Here is a 16,648-nt window from a genome sequence, read left to right on the forward strand (position 1 = left end):
CATCCTTTTTGTGTTGGTTTCATAGCATGAGATCCAAATATCAAACAGTAATTTCCTGGGACAGAGCCTAAAAGATCGATACTAATAAATTTAAGATTCTGCACAACTGCAACAGCTTGCTTTCCCAGAACACCTTTTGGGTCCATTTTGGCTTGAGCCCTATTTTTGAATTCTGTCATGGAAGCCAGTTGAACTCCAATTAAACAAGTACGAAAAGGACTAGATGGTGTGTTTAAAGACAGACAGAACAAATCCTGCCCCGTTTGATTGGCCCACGTGACCCACGTTTTGTCTTTTGTCGACATCAAGGATTCCAGATACTTTAGTTACAAAGACACTAAACAAAAACACTGTGACCAACCACATATTTTTCCCGTTGGTGATTGTTCTGTTTAACATGAAAGAAACAAACTTCCTTCTAAACTTAATTCTAAATACAAACTATACTTATATTAAACTTATTATTATACTGATAATTATCTAATTTAATTTCCAATACTCTAAAAAATTAATTTTCATCAGAACTGGACTTGTTCTGGGATGTTCCAGGTAAATTGTTGTCATCAGCGCTGTTATCACGGTTGGCTGGAATCTCTGCCTGTAGACACGCACGGGTGAATTTGCTCAGTACCCAAACTGGACCAGTACCTGTTGAAACACACATATAACCTCTACCATTAAACAACACAGGACTGGGTCCTTGCCATTCACCTGTTTGCATGTCCTTGTGATACACATAAAGTCCTGGAATTGTTTGTGGTCTTCCCTCTTTCACTGCTTGGTGGTGTATTACAACCGCAGGTTCTTCTCTACCTTCTGCTAAACACAAGTAATTTAGGGTAAACAATACTTTTGACAATCACCTTAACATAATTTCTGACTGCGCCACAAACTTATTCTTAACTGCACCACAGGCTTTCAGGCCTCTGAGGCCCATATCTGAGGCCTAGGCTGGGGTAGCTCAACCTTCACTCTAAACATATAAATCATGAACATCCAGATCATGACCCCTTTATCTCAGAAATTGCTCTACAGTGACTGAACAGTGGGAATCCTTTAATAATATTTTGTTAAGTGTTTCCTTACTTTTAGTAGTACAGTTTTTCAATTTTCATTTGTATTGTATCCACAATCATTTTGAACATACTCCAAACACTATATCTTTAATAATTATATTACCTTGTAGAATTTAGAGATACTTGGGCAGAAGTCACATTTATCAATGTTATTTACATTTATCAATGCTAGAGAGGTGAATTACTAATCTTTGCCTCCTTCCCTATCTCCCTCACCAGTGATTCTGGGTGTTCAGTTCACCTCAGTGCTGGAGTTTCATACAGTACTACATGCTTCCTGTTGTGTAAGATGAAAGTTGAAAGGATTTCAGCATGCAACACCACAATATACCAAAGCGGTAGTTAGGAAAAAAAAAACATGTTCTGCATATACAACCACAGAAGAAACATAACACTGAAAAAGTGCATACATTTTACCAGTCTTTGCATTTTAAGCAATCTTAAATCTAAACAACAGAAGAAAAACTTATATTTTGAATGTTTTTATTGCAATCAAATTACAAATGCAAGCATCTGAAAATGTACAAAAATAAAAAAGGACATTTTCTACATCTTAAAAAAGCAGATCAAACTTACTTCTATATGTACAATCCTTTCAGTGAGAAAGCCTAATTAGCAGACACTTTCTCTGTTCTCTTCTGAGAATTCTATGCCAAATTTCTTCCCCCCAAATCCATCCACAATTAAAACTAAAAGTAACATTTCAAAAACCTAACACACTAAATATCCCTGAACAGATTACAAAGAAACCATTTCTCACAGGTAATAAACCTTCTAGGTGATAATGTATTTCCCTAATGACTTTAGGGCAAATTACATCTTGATGGGTAGTTTGCAAACCAAGCTTTCTGTTGCTTGTTGATATGTAACTTGGACAGCACAGTCAGATTACATTTTTAATTTTTAATCTATTTTTACAAATTTAAAAAACAATTATACCTTTGTTGATAGCATTCTTTCTTATCCCAAAATTTTAACTCAAAAAAAAAAGTATCTGCAAATAATTATAAAAAGCAGTAGAAGAGGTTGTTTTTTTGCAAAAGGGATTGAAATGATCACCTGCTCAATACCAGAGTGTACTAATGAATGCAGAGGAAGGACTGCCACAGCAACAGTTTTGAACCATTCTATAATACCTATTAAAATACGTTTGGTATCAAGTTTTGCTCAGTAATATTGATTAAATTATCTTAAGCAGTATAGCTCATCTCCATGGTCTGTCATTCATTAGGCCATGACACTTGTTTTCTTTCAACGTTCTGACAGCTGATGCTTTTTGGAGCTGCAGTAATGTAAGGATAAGCAAGGCAATGCTCATGTAAAGAGGTAGCTACTTAAATTAACATTATGGAAAACCAGTTTTGGGGGAACACAAGCCCTTTTTTAGGTCTCAAATACAGCAGGAAACTTTAAAATTGAAAACAGTTGCTCAATTTACGTGAATGTGCTCAGTTCCTATGAGAAAAGCAAGGTGCCAATGCTTCAAAGATAGCTCCCAAGAAGCAGGTTCTGTCCAACCTTTCTTTTTGCCACTCCTTCAGCTGTCAACTTCAACCACATCATTTAACAGAAAGCTGCTTTGCAATAGAACAGCTAATACCTACTTCTACAGCGTCCAGAATACAGGCACCCAAGCCATAATCTTCTAGCTGCTACCTGTAACAAACTAGAAGCACTTTATTTACCTGGCCCAACTGTGGACAGGGATCTCATAAACTTGTACTGTGATGGAGATGAATGGAGGTTGAATACAGGTTTAACAATGGCCTCCTGCCTGTAGCACACTCACCTATGCTAGCTTTCAATTCTGCAGCTTCTACAGCTTGACTCTTCTCTCTAAAAAAATCCAAACATCTGCAGAGAAACACACTAATATCCCAGAAGTAATGTTCAGATCTGTACAACAGGTAGTTCAGCATGACACCAGGCATTCTTAATACTTTGTCCTCCATGTCATTTGACCGAAAATCATCATTCTGTACTTATGTGCATACATACTTAGAGAATACTCAAGTCTGTTAAGTTTCTCTGGCAAATTTTAGACACAACCCATTTTTCCACTGTCTTAAAATATTTTAATATTGTCCTATGAGCTCATTTCAGCACTAACACATTATATACATATTTTTTACTTGCTAAATATTTACTTTTTAGTTCACAGGAAAACTTATTTTTCTAGAAAGATCCTGAGCACATTTTTAAAGCATTACCACAGACAAAAGATTCATGTGGGATACTGTTAGCACTGGTAATGTCAGGACATTCTCCAGTTACTTCACACTACTGGTTAAGATTAAAGGACAGTGCTGACAAGCATTTGAAGTTGACTGAAGCTTTTCTTTTCTTGCTAAGACATAAGAACACATTACAGGCAGTTTTGTTGGAAACTGAGAAAAAAACAAGGAATGTATCTATTACCAAGGAAAATAAACTCTGCAGCATCTAAAATAGGAGTCATACTTGGGAAAACAGCTAAATAGCAGTTAAAGGGTAAGATGTAGCTTCACAAAAGACAAAGTTCTGTCTGCCTACTCATCTACCTCCTTCAACTAAGATTCATGCAGACCTAACTGTAAAACCAAAGCCAGCAACAGGCAGAATGAAGAGACAAGAAAAAGCTTTTGATGTAAGGCAATTGCTTCACTTTTAATAAGGTGGGAAGACAAGCAGTGTAGCTGATGGACCAGCCAGTCAGTATTTGAGAGGTAGTCTAGTTGTTCATTTGACTGAGAGGTAGAGCTGGTTGAGAAATCAATAGCTAAGGCCAGTCAAAATGATATCCCATGTTTTCTAAGATGGCTCAGCCTGAGACTGCTAATGTCACAAGGGATTCAGCTGTCTTGCTCATATTTATTCACTTTTATATGGGTAATATTATTGTAAAATATCCAGAGAGAATGCTCCCAGAGATAGCCAGTGAAAAAGCTAAACTACATTGTGGCATGTGCCAACCAATTAATACAGGTTATACATATTATGACTGTGAAGGTTAACAAAGCTAAGTGGCTCTCCTCATTTGGCAGATCAATACTACTACAAAAACACAGACATACCAAATACTAGAGGCAAGTTTTAAATTCCATATGGTTTACCTATATAAAATTCTCCATACATTTTTTCACACATTAAAAAAAATCCCAATTATTTTAGAGATGAAAGCCAAAAAGACATGAGGGTCATGGAGTCAAAAGGTAATAAAACCCTTGTTAAAGACATCTGGGTACAGAATCATACATAATGCTCCCTTGGATTGATGTAGGCTCTTCCAGGTCCTGAGTTTTGTGGGTATCTGTTGCTCCAATTTTTGTAGTAAGTTTGCTTATAAACAGGATACATAGGCTGAAGACCCTCTTGTTCCTGTGGCTCTTCAGCCTCACAAGTAAGTTGCCTTCCATTCATAGCTTTCTAAACACACACAAGAAGTAATAAGTTTCACAGTTCATGTATAGAACCTGCAATTCCTATTCTTGGTAAAGCTTTAAGCAAAATCAAAGATACATGATCTCCAAGACAACCCTATGAATAAAGAAACAGGAACTTAAAAATTCCACCAACAGAGTTAACATCAAATGTTTGTTTCAAATGAAGTTGGACTCCAAAGCTCAATAAATCTAAAGAGCAAATCACCAACTACAAAAATGTCTGTCAAGACTCCTCTGCTTTATGTTACTCACCAAGAAATGAAAGCTGGAGTGTTTAAGTATTTAAATTAGTCATCCAACTACTATAGGATATTAAAATGGTACTGCCACTTTTCACTTAACTCACACAATCCAACAGTTATTGACCAGGATGGACAAATATTTTCTTGTTCATGAAAACCAACATTATAAGTTTATTTTATGGAATGAGATGAAATCAAAGCTTCAATCAGGAATTCAAGCCATCTTATTATTTACCATGCACTGCAAGTTTCCAGCATCTTTCTCTCTGTACTGGCTCTGCAAAGCAAAATGTTCTTTCTGAAAGAAGAAAAGTTACAGGGGAAACAAGTCAACATTCAAAACTGCAGAACAGTTTTGGTTAATACAAAAAAACCACCAGTCATCCCAAAATACACTCTGCCTTAGGAAGTGTCTTAACTGGTTATCATTTAGAATCCTTCTTACAATCCAATGGCTGGTGGAAAAAAGATGAGGATCAGTCAGGGTCATCTGCCCCAGCTGTGTTCCCTTTCCCAATATCTTGTCTCCCTCCCAATCTCTTGTGTACATCCCAAGTCCATCTGCTGGTAGGGCAGTACAAGAAGCAGAGTAGGTCCAAATGCTGTCCAGTAATAAAAAACTTCCCTGAGTTATCAACACTATTTTCTGCACAAATCCCAACATGACCCCATACCAGCTACTGCAAAGAAAATTAGTTCCACCCCAGGCAAACCGCCCACCGTAAGAGATGAGGTTCAAGATCATCTAAGGAATCTGGAGGTGAGCAAGTTCATGGGACCTGATGAATTACATTTACAAGTTCTGAAGACACTTTCACAGGAAGTGACTAACCCACTATCCATCCCGTATTAGAAGTAGTGGCAGGACTGTGGTTCCCACTGGCTGTGAAAGGGGAAATAAGACCTCCATGTCTAAAACCAGAAGATGACCTGAGGAACTACAGGTCAGTCACACTTCAGTGCCCAGCAAGATGAAGGAGCAGAAACTATGCTAAGGTGTATGAAAAAATAAGGAGATGGTTGGTGACCATCATCATGGTGTTGGTGGAAATAGGAAGAGCAACTGATGTCACCTACTTGGACTTGTGCAAAGCATTTGATGCTGTCTCACATGACATCCTTATCTCTAAACTGAAGAGACATGGATTTGATGGGTGGACCACTCAGTGGATAAAAAACTGACTGGATGGTCACACTCAAAAAGATGGCTCAAAATCCAAGCAATGACCAGTGACAAGTGTCATTCCTCAGGGTCCATATCAGGAGCAGCACTGTTTAACATCTTTTTGGCAACATGACAATGGGATCAAGGTACCCTCAGCAAGTTTGTCAATGACACCAAGCTGTGTGGTGTGGTGACATGCTGGAGGCAAAGGGATGCCCTCCAGAGGGACATTGGCAGGCTTGAGAGGTGGTTCTGTGTGAACCTTGTGAAGTTCAACAAGGCTGAGAGAAAAGTTCTGCACCTGGGTTAGGGCAATCATAAACACAAACACAGGCTGGGCAGAGAAGTAATTGAGAGCAGCCCTGAGAAGGACTTGGGAATGTTGGTGGATGAGAAGTTACTTAATGCAGAAGCATTTAAATCCCCGTTCTTTCAAATTAATTTTTTTCTTCACCGTTATGATAGAAAAACTTCATTTGTGAAATGGGCTGTTTCCAAACATGCAGTTAATCACCAACGGTCTGAGGTAATGGCCAATATAAATCACACCAAGTAATGCCACCTAATAATTATGCTTTAGGGTACAGTTTGTACTGTGGTATCATCACTCCTAGTTAAGTTCTTCCTTTTTGCCACAATTAATATAAGACCACAATAGGCTAAAGCAACATCTTAGAACAGCTGTATGTATTTTTTGTTTTGCAATTCCTTCCTTTCTCAACAGTCTCTCAGTAGTAGCAACAACACAAAGTAGGCTAGGTTGCTGATCTTTGTGCAGAAGTCCCTCCACAACAAGTATTCATACAGGTAGGCAACATTTGCAGCAGTCATACATCAATATTCTTACCTTCAAGAACTATTTTGAAGAGAACCCAGCCTCAGTAATATGTCGTTCTTACTTTCTCCTCCTTCCCCTTAACTTCTTACCTTTCCACATCTGTTTAGTTTAAGTTTTGAAGAAATTTTGAGTTAAGTTTTAATACAACCTCCAAATGCATTGTAAAATTACTTTAAAAATCATCTAATATTTCCTAACCTTCTCCACTCCTCCAATAGTTATTTTTTACCATCTTCACAGGTCTATTTTTCCAACTTTAGTTTGTCAAACTTTTTGTCTTGTAATTCCATTTCAAAGTGTCCCCCAGCCCTTAAAGTCTCCATGCTTTTGCTTCTCAAGTCCTAAAATGCAGTCTGCATTTCTGAGAATAAGTGATTTACCACTTAGCAGGCAGCACTGCTCTTTCACACCTGAACTGAGAGCATGAATTCATCATACAAGGAGGCAAAACACACATGGGGAACAAAATAGTCCCATCACCACCAAAAGCCAATGTTCTTTAAACAAAAATCAAAACAAAACAACAACAAAAAAATCTGTTTGCTTGAGAAACTCTACCAACAGTGGATGTGGACATGATTTAGAGACACTGGAAACTAGAACAGCAAGTTCCAGTTGGTTATTCAATTAAAACTGTTAAGTCAAAGGAAATAATTTCACATGGCATGAAAAGACAACACTTTTGCTAGATAGTGCAATTATACCTTTTACAGTCACGGACAAAGTGACAACCAAAATCATTGGATTCTGTCAAACAAACTGGTGCTGAGCTACATACTCTGTATCTTCCTGCATAGAAACAATCTGGGGTCCTGTGCTTGGATTCCTAACAGAACGTTGCACTGTCTTACTATTACATTTTGCAGTTTCATAAAACCTCAGTTCCACTCTAAGAATTATCTTTCTCAAACAGTTCTTTATTAAGAACCAATTATCTTACTAAAAACTTACCTTTTCTGATCCTTTCCTATTTAGAAATTCCATTACAAATGCATCCACTACAAAAAAAGCTTGTGTCTCACTCTAACCCCTATCTGGTAATTTTTCTTTCGTATTGCAAGATCCTTTATCAATGCAGATGATTTTATTGATGCATATTTTGTGCATCATTCATTCATCCATTCAATCTTGTTTGTCGAAAGAGTTCTTTGGTTTAAGGCAAATGATAACAATTCTCCTTCCTTTTTCATCAAGGAAGAGATATTCCCACCTGTATGAAAAGCATTAGGAAAAGAACTAGAAGACTGCAAGAGAGCCATAATCTATAAATGAATCAGTATTATACTAAGTTTAAGAGTTCAGTGGCTGATGCTTTCAAATTAATTCAGAAACATCATTTGATAAATGGTATTTGATGCTTTTAATGGTGCTAAGACAACTTCATCTTTTTCTTTCCTGTTTTCATCAGTAATACAAATATTACAGTTAAAGAATTTTGCTTGGCTAAATAGTGAGGCATTTTTCCAAGCTGCAAGTCTCAAATCAGTCTTCTTATGGCCAGACATACCTACTGGGTTTCATTTCCCTTATCCACTCTTACTCCTGTTTCTACAGAAGAGCCTTGTTAAATTCTGAATTCTTCAACAACTCTGAATGCTGCACTGCGTTGTGTAAAACATGTTTTGTCTCTTTCCTTCAGAAGCACTTGTCAAGGTAATAATAACTTCAGTTCTTTCACATTGCCAAAGACTGCCCATCGCAAGTATGCTTAGAGGAAAGTAAAGAAATTTTTGCTTCTTAGTAATATATTGTTTGAAACAGTGAAGCTAACTCCAATGATTCCAAGGACTGCCAGAATTAGTGTACCCTCTTACACTCCTTTTTAAAAGATTATGCAATAGAAAAATTCCTCTTTAAGCCACTGGAATTCTTCCATTGCTCAACTTCTTCCTGATTTGCCTCAAAAACTGCATTGCCAAGCAGAGATTCCTCTCTCACCAAAGGCGTAACCTTCAGGCTGCTCACCACTCTTTCACATTACATGTAATAGATAGTTCTGAGCAACAGAACAGCATTTCCATGACAATGATTATTAAAGAACATCTGGACAAAAGTAACAGTGGAGTTGACAAAGATGAACCTACAGTCTTCATAGTAAATAAAGCTATAATGTAATTTTTTTCCATAGTATTCCTATGTTTTGGACTTTTGCCTCACTCTTTTTGGGCCATAAGAGAGCCAGTTTTTCTCAGTTCTGAAGTGACTCACAAGAATGCATGAATTGGTATCTTCAAAAACCAGTACAGAGAAATTATGAGTACTCCGTTACATAGTACTTGTACATACTGGTAGCTCATTATTAACACTAGCACGTAAATGAGAATGTGTATTTGAAGTAAACTGAAAGTTTCCAAGCTCAAGAAGTATCCATGAAAGACACTGGCTATCCAGTACTATCACAGGTCCAGATAATTTCCCTTCATTTTAATACCATCACCTGCTGACTCAGATATGCATAAAATTAGTTAAAGCATAACAGAGTACATACTGATTAGAGGCAGTGTCAACTAGGAAGACAGCCTTTGGCTCCAGGTCTTTTCAGTTCTGGAGTTCCAGAGAGAGGAAAAAGGCAGGTACACTAACAGTGCTGTGCCAACATCCATTTCTTATATAAAGTCTAGTCAACACCTAACCTGAAGGGGAATCTTTCTCCTCCCAATACAACTTAAAACTCTGTTTATCGAACTTGAGGAAAACAAATGTTCAATTCAGTCTCTTTAGGATTTTTTCTCTATTTACAAAATACATTTTCATAGAACATTTAATTAAACATTCTGAGACTACAGACAACTTCAGCCTAAGTTCTTTAGTACCCATTAACAGAAGCCATAGTAAGCACAACCTAGAAAAAATTCAAAGCCAGCAAAGTTATGAAGAGGAATACAATAAGGTACACATTGTCTTATGTCTACCTCCTTTATAAGTTGCTCTGTAAAGGACAAATATTTGCATTTCCTAGTGTTGTCATTTTGCCATCTAGCAGTACTACAGATGCACAAATACCACAATAAACCATATCTTTTGATTCTATAAGGAAGAGAGTATTTTTCAAATCCTTTAGGCAGAAATATTAGCAGAAGAATGATTAATCAAAAATTGCAATTGTTGAGTACTGTAGTAACAGAAGAAATAGTTATGATGCCCATCCTAAGCAGCTAAAAGCACAGGTTCTTTTGTGTAATCTTTGGTGCTATACCCCCTTTAAGGTAAGAAGATGAAAACCTATTATTCTTTATGCCAACTAAATGTTTTCTACCTTCACAATGTTACAATAATCAGGCTGCTACTACTAGATCCATTACTACTGCAGCAGTGGATCTCAGAATAGTTTCCTGCTTCACCCACCAACAGTATACACAGGTATTACCTATTGTAACGTTTATGACATAAGGAAAGCTTTTATCAGCAACTGATATTTGGTGAGCTTTAGTAACCATCAATCACAAAGAAAATCTACAAGAATATTTTCAACGTTATTAAGAACTCTACCAAAATCCTTCTTAAAGGTAGGTGAAGATTTTTTTCCCCTCTATGAGAAAGGACTTTTATAGGTCCTTAAAGCTGTGAAGATTCACTATAGTATTGGAAAACTAATATTTCTTATAAACAAATAATTGTTTTAATTAGCTCAGTGTTATGATTCAGCACATCAGTGGTTAGAATCATATTATCTATGGTATGTACTGAGGATGGAACAAAAATTTTATTAAAAACAATTACAATCTAATTCTTACAAATACTGATAGATGATGGAAGTTTTCTTCAGTGTAAGCGGAAATCTAAAAAATCTGACTGATTAATTTAATATAAACACACACACAAGACACTTTAGGGGCCATGGCCAGATCTGTAACTGACTGGTTTATTATATGAAGTGTAATAATCAATTATATTAGTTTAAGTAGTTTCTCAAGAACAGGTCTCCTCTATAATGCCTAGTGAAAGAGAAGCCTGAAATCACCTGGAGTTTCCCAAGCACACCAATCCACCTCAAAATCATGCTGTAAGGATGAATGTAGCCCTACCCTTCCTTGCTCCTCACTTACTCAAACTGTTTCATTTGCTAGAATCAGCTTTCCAGTGTGACTTCTACAAATTGGTTAGATCAGACTACACCCACAAAAACATTAAATGCTGGTAATGAAGTTTTTTTGCCTATTGCTGTCTTGCTTGGACAGAATTACTTTAGATGACAAGAAGCTACCCCAGAAAGCACACTAAAAATTCAACTGTTTGTCATGAAGTTGTTATGGGTCTTTAGATGCTGGTAAATGCAAGCAGAAAAGATAAAACTAGAAGTTAGATAATTGCAAGTATTTAGAAGTGATTTACTGATCCTCAATGAGAATCAAACTCATACTTTGGTAGATTAGCCATGTCAAAGCCCAAATTCCAATCTATTCCCAACCCTTAACCGTTAATAACTCAAAAGAATGGCAGTTGTTACTAGCAAGGGAGCTTTTGATAAGGTCACTTTTTCAATTTACCAAGCACAATTTTTCCCTCTTATGAAGACTGCTTTATAAAGCTATGTATATTCTCTTACCACAGAATTTCAACTATAGGTTTTTTCTATTTCAAAAGGAAGGCTGTGTCTGTCAGAGGCTGTTAGAAATACAAGATGATCTGTCTCCAAGCTTCCTGACTTCTAAGGATGACTTTAACATTACAGATAAGAGATTCGGATATCACATACATAGGGAAACAGCTTGGTTGTGAAACCATTGAAAGGCTCCATGTATTTCCAGGAAAGCAAAATCAGACCAAGTTAACATAATATAGCAAAGTTAACACTTTTCTTAAGTCAATTTAAGATGCATATAAACACTTACTCACCTGAAGCCTAGCTTCTTTCTGTGGCACTGGCAATGTTCTCTCCTCAAATGAGGCTGGTTTGTGAGTGGGTGGAAGATCAATCCTGTAGTAAAGGGGGAATGAAATATGACACATCATGTCTGTGAAGTCAAACTGAATGGTCAGATATCAACTGCCAAATCAGCCAACACTCAGTACTTGGGGACAAACACCTTTCAGTCAGCAATGACTCAGACGTGATATACTGTAATGGAATATGTCTACCACTGGCTATTATTCAATCACACACTTTTTGTAGAAAAGCACTACCCAGAATTTGTTATTTATTGCATCCTGTGTTAAGCAGACTGAATTTTCCCCCCATACACTCCAGCTAAGGAGGATTAGAAACTACTGGTATTTATCAGTTTCTAAGTTATGAGATATATGAGATACAGCTTGAACAACTTTTTAAATTATAGCCTTCCCTTAAAAAGCCTTTGAGAAAGCCTTACTAGCAATTCTTAGATGAAAGACTTTTCTATTTTATCTTTCTCAGTGAAAGCAAGTGGTTATAAAGAAATTTAAATATTTAAGATCATTCATACAAATGAGCTTCAGATACAGAATTTAAGAGAAACAAACATGAAACAGCATTTCTAACCATGTTAAAAGTTGCTCAAAAGAAGACTCTTGACTCATCTTGCTAGCTCAATGCAAATGAGGAAACTTATTTTATGCTAAAGGCTCTTAGTTATTTTATTTTAGTTCTCTTTAACTACATGAGCAACATTTCTGATTAAGTTTTAGTGTTAACTGTACATGGGATGTAAGAAACTGTATCGGGGATGTAAGAAGACCGATATTTACAAATATTCTAAGCCCCTGTCACTTTTTTATCCACACAGAATCTAGACACCATCCACTTTAACTGACAGCATCTTTTCAGATGTTTTTGTTTCCTTCTTTTTTGTTTGATCACATTGAATAAACTGCATGACTGTGCCAAAGACTTGAAGAAACAACCAACATTCCAGAAAGCACAAGTCAGCAATTTCTAAGCATGTATCTGTGGGAGCTTGCTTAATTTTACAAACATTTCAGGTTAAATTTTAGGGGGCCTTCACATTTGCAAAACATGGCCAATTTACTTGCAGTTACAACTAACTAGCAGTCACTTGCACTAGTCAAGAGGGAACCCTTTTTTGCCCTCCAGTTATATTCATGAGTAGTTTTCTTTCAAAAAACCCCAAACTTCTCAAGAGATACTTCTGAAGTAATTCTTACCTTCTTAATTTTTTTCAGAAATGTGTGATTTCACATTTGTGTACTCTGAAAATAGAGCCCTGAAATTACAAAAGCTGAATAGCTGCTAAATTAGGTCAGGCACTTAAATTACTGTACAGAACAAATGCCTTCTGCACATCACTTTCAACTGAATTTAAAAAAAAGTCCAACTCATACTCACACTTTGTCAAGATAGGCTGGCCTTTTCTTCCTTGGGGTCAGCAGCACTGTCACAAAGATGGTAATGATAAAAAGAGCAAGGACTGCTCCAATCACAGCCCCTGCTACAGCAACAGAAGATGTCTGCTTAAAGGGCACATCTGCAATGTGATAGCACAGATTACAACTTTAAGAAGTTCATATATTTTCAATACTTAGATAAGCTACTTCAGTGTTGTTCTGAGAAATGCTTCTTCCTTCCACAGCCAAACAGAAAGCCTTGCCCTGCACTAGCACATCTGCAGTATTGCTTCAACTTACCCAACTAAAAAACTGGGGGAATTAAGAGAGTTCATGAAATCAAAATTTTTGATTTCAAAAATTTTATGGACTACTTTTATTAAGTACTAGCAGCATGCTTTCATTCTCAATTTCAAGGTCAGATGACATTACAAAACATATGATTTGCACTTAAATAAGCTAACAAAGTGTTATTGCAAAAACCTGGGCAACTATGGTTAATTGACAATCTTTCTTTAAAGACACTTAAATTTGCAGAAATCAAAAAAAAAAAACTTAAAATCAGGGTAAAAAAAACCATATACTAACTACTAGGAGCAATGACTATGCAAACAAACACTAAATACTTGGCTTACACTTATCAAAGCAAACCCTAAGACCACCTATCATCTTTAGGACTTCACACTTCAAGCTACAAGAAAGTAATTTTCAAAATAAATTTTAATAAGAGGAGAGAAAAAGCTGTGTTTTTTTCCTTTTACAGCATTTTTATTTTGACCTTAGCATTGTCAAATCCAATGCTGAACAACTCTCATACTAAATTAACATACCTGTCAGTCTTTAAAGGCCACTCCTTTCACTATGCTTAGAAATCAATTTTTAAGTCTCAAAACTGAAAAAGCTGCTAACATACTTTAATTTAAAATCATCAATGCTTTAAACTTGTGCCAATAGGCTCAACCAAAACTTTCACAATTAGAATAATTAATGTCAGCTGCACTAAACACTTACCTACAAAATTTAGCAGCATATGTTAAATAATGCTCTCATTTACATTGAGTATTCAAACAGAAAATTTAATATCAAAGAAACTGAAAATTAACCCAGTTCTATACCTGCAATGTATTCCTAAAGCAGTCCACTTTATTATTATTCAAATGCAACACAACCATTCTCTATTTAATCTCTTACCAAAGGAAAGTTTTGTTTTATTCACAGATAAAAACCTTGAAATTATGCAATATGATTTATCAATTCCTCGGATTTCTAATGTTGTTCTGCCTGTATGCTGGAAAGCTGAGCATAACCCTTCAATTAAAAAAAAAAAAATCCCAAAATACAACACTTGTACTTCCTGTCCCCTCACTGCTTATCAAAGATCTGACACGAATATGACATGAATATTCCCCTGCGATCGCACTGACAAAGTATATTTAAGTAACTTGAAAAAAACTGAAATAAGTTTTTTTTTTTTTTTTTTTTGTGACTTCCTTAATGTTAAGGAATAAAGTCCTAGAGTAACAACTTGCAGAAGTTACTTAGCTCCTCAAAGATGAATGTCATGTGGTACTTTTGGTTTATATAATAGCTTTCCTGGCATAAGCTCCATGAGTCCATCAGATACCAGCCTGGACACTATAAACTGTCCTAGCTTTGGCTGGGATAGAGTTAATTTCTTCTCAGGAGTTCGTACAGTGGTTTGGATCCAGCATGAGAATAGTGCTGATAACCCACCCATGTTTTGGTTTTTGCTAAGTTGTGTTTATCCCCCTCAGGCTCTGCCAGTGAGAAGCTGCACAAAAGAAAACTGGGAGGGAGCATATTTGGGAATGATCACCTGAAGTGACCAAAGGGTGCCCTTTGGAACATGGCAACACCATGCCAAGTATATAAACTGGGGAAATTATCCAGAAAGAAGTATTGTGCATCACTTGTTTCCCCCTCCCTTTCATTATCCATTACTATTATTATATTTTACTTTTGTTTTCAATTATTAAACTGTTCCTTATCTCAACCTACAAGTTTTATTTTTGATTCTTCTCCCCATTCCACTGGGGTGGGAGGAGATGGGGGTGGGGAGAGCAAGCAGTTGTGTGGTGCTTGGCTGCAAACTGGGCTTAAACTACGACACAAGCATAATTAATAATTTTTCCTGAAAAATGGGCACATGAATCAGTGGAAGGGTCAACTAACCACTGCATTTTAACTGGCTTAAGTTTAGTTTTCACTGGGTGCACTCTTCTTGAGGTGAAAAAATCTCAAATAACTAATATACATTCTTAGGTCCAGAATTCTTGAAGATGCTTTGGTCTTGTGATAATATCAGAAGAGTTCCTTGACTGCTTCATCCTAACTTCATGGTGCCTTTTCTTCTAGTAAATTCTGCTACAATGTTAAGACATCATAAAGAATTATGCTTTTAATTAAAATATTATGCTTTTAATTAATGTCCACCCATTGAGTCTGATTTTGGGTGAGATGACACTCTCTTCCTTCTGAACACCAGGAAAAATAGTAATATCCCAGCACAATGACACAGAGGAACTTAAATGCAATTACCACAGGGCACACTTCATTTGCTTTTTTGAATTGCTTTGGCAAAACATCTATCTAACCAGCAGAATGATCATAAACCCAGACCACCATGCCAAGCTGCACAAGCCAGAGAGCACCTAACATGTATGGTGCCACCTACAAAGCATTTTAACCACCAGATGGTCAGAAATAGATGGGAATTGATTAACTCCAAGAAATATGGTTAAAGCAAACAAAGACAATAGAACAAAAAAAACAAGACTATCTTGAAGTATGCAATTCCTAATAAGTTTATCAGCTGTGCTTGAAAAGAAATGTTTTGGACAGCAAACACCTCCATTTATCATTCATTTAATCTTCTTAAAAGAGTTTCTGAAGACACTTGTTTTATAAGCTTATGCTCTCTAAGGGGGATACTAAATAGCCCATCTCAAACAGCCTAAATACCTTAGCTCATTCTATCCAGACTCTGGGTTTATTGTGCTTTTCCACCTCCAATTTTTAAAACATACCTGTGAAACATTTTTGAACACTATCTATGTTCCAGAATGTAAGAAAAAGTTTATTCACACAACAGCCATTTGAACGTACAATCAATTCTTTTTACAGTAGACATAATGTACAAAACATTGCAACGCGTGTAAGCCCTATCCCTATTAATAGCTTCAACTCCAGAACACTTCAACTTCTCAACCCATAGGAATTAAATAGATATATTAAAAATCAAAGCAAAAAATCCACAGAGACAAAAGCAAGATATCCCATGTGGAAAACTGGTTTATGGTTATGTTTATTTCCAAGTAAAACCATCTTTTAAAGATGATATATCAAGTTTTTATTTAGAGAGGTATAATCTCTTTATTCCAGAGATAATTTGGATCAGAACCCTCTGCTAGAAATTTCACTCCTTTTCTTGTGTTTGCACTCAAACTACAGATAACCACAATATAACTTGCTATTGTTTTTGAGACTTTGGTCAGTCATGTATCAGTACTCAATTAATCCAAACCCAAACTTAAGTTGTCTAGGGATGCTTTTCCATTTGAATTTCAAATAAAGCTGTTGTCTTAATCTTTTCTAAAGACATGCAGTCATATGCAATCACAGTG

The 16,648-nt window shown here is 36.3% G+C and overlaps 1 protein-coding gene across 2 annotated transcripts in view; it reads right to left on the reverse strand.

Annotated features, from left to right (window-relative positions):
- Positions 1-1,542: 1,542 nt before the first annotated feature.
- NECTIN3 (nectin cell adhesion molecule 3) overlaps positions 1,543-16,648 on the reverse strand; it is a 61,073-nt gene continuing 45,967 nt past the window's right edge. For both annotated transcript variants that reach the window (XM_068180817.1, XM_068180816.1), the window contains 4 exons: positions 13,006-13,144; positions 11,580-11,661; positions 4,976-5,038; positions 1,543-4,481 (listed from right to left, as the gene is read on the reverse strand). In XM_068180817.1, coding sequence (XP_068036918.1) covers positions 4,305-4,481; positions 4,976-5,038; positions 11,580-11,661; positions 13,006-13,144 — 461 coding nt within the window. In that variant the 3' untranslated portion in view covers positions 1,543-4,304. The remainder of the gene's footprint in view (positions 4,482-4,975; positions 5,039-11,579; positions 11,662-13,005; positions 13,145-16,648) is intronic.

This window comes from Anomalospiza imberbis, chromosome 2 (genome assembly GCF_031753505.1).
Source record: "Anomalospiza imberbis isolate Cuckoo-Finch-1a 21T00152 chromosome 2, ASM3175350v1, whole genome shotgun sequence".
In the NCBI taxonomy this organism is placed as follows: Eukaryota; Metazoa; Chordata; class Aves; order Passeriformes; family Viduidae; genus Anomalospiza; species Anomalospiza imberbis.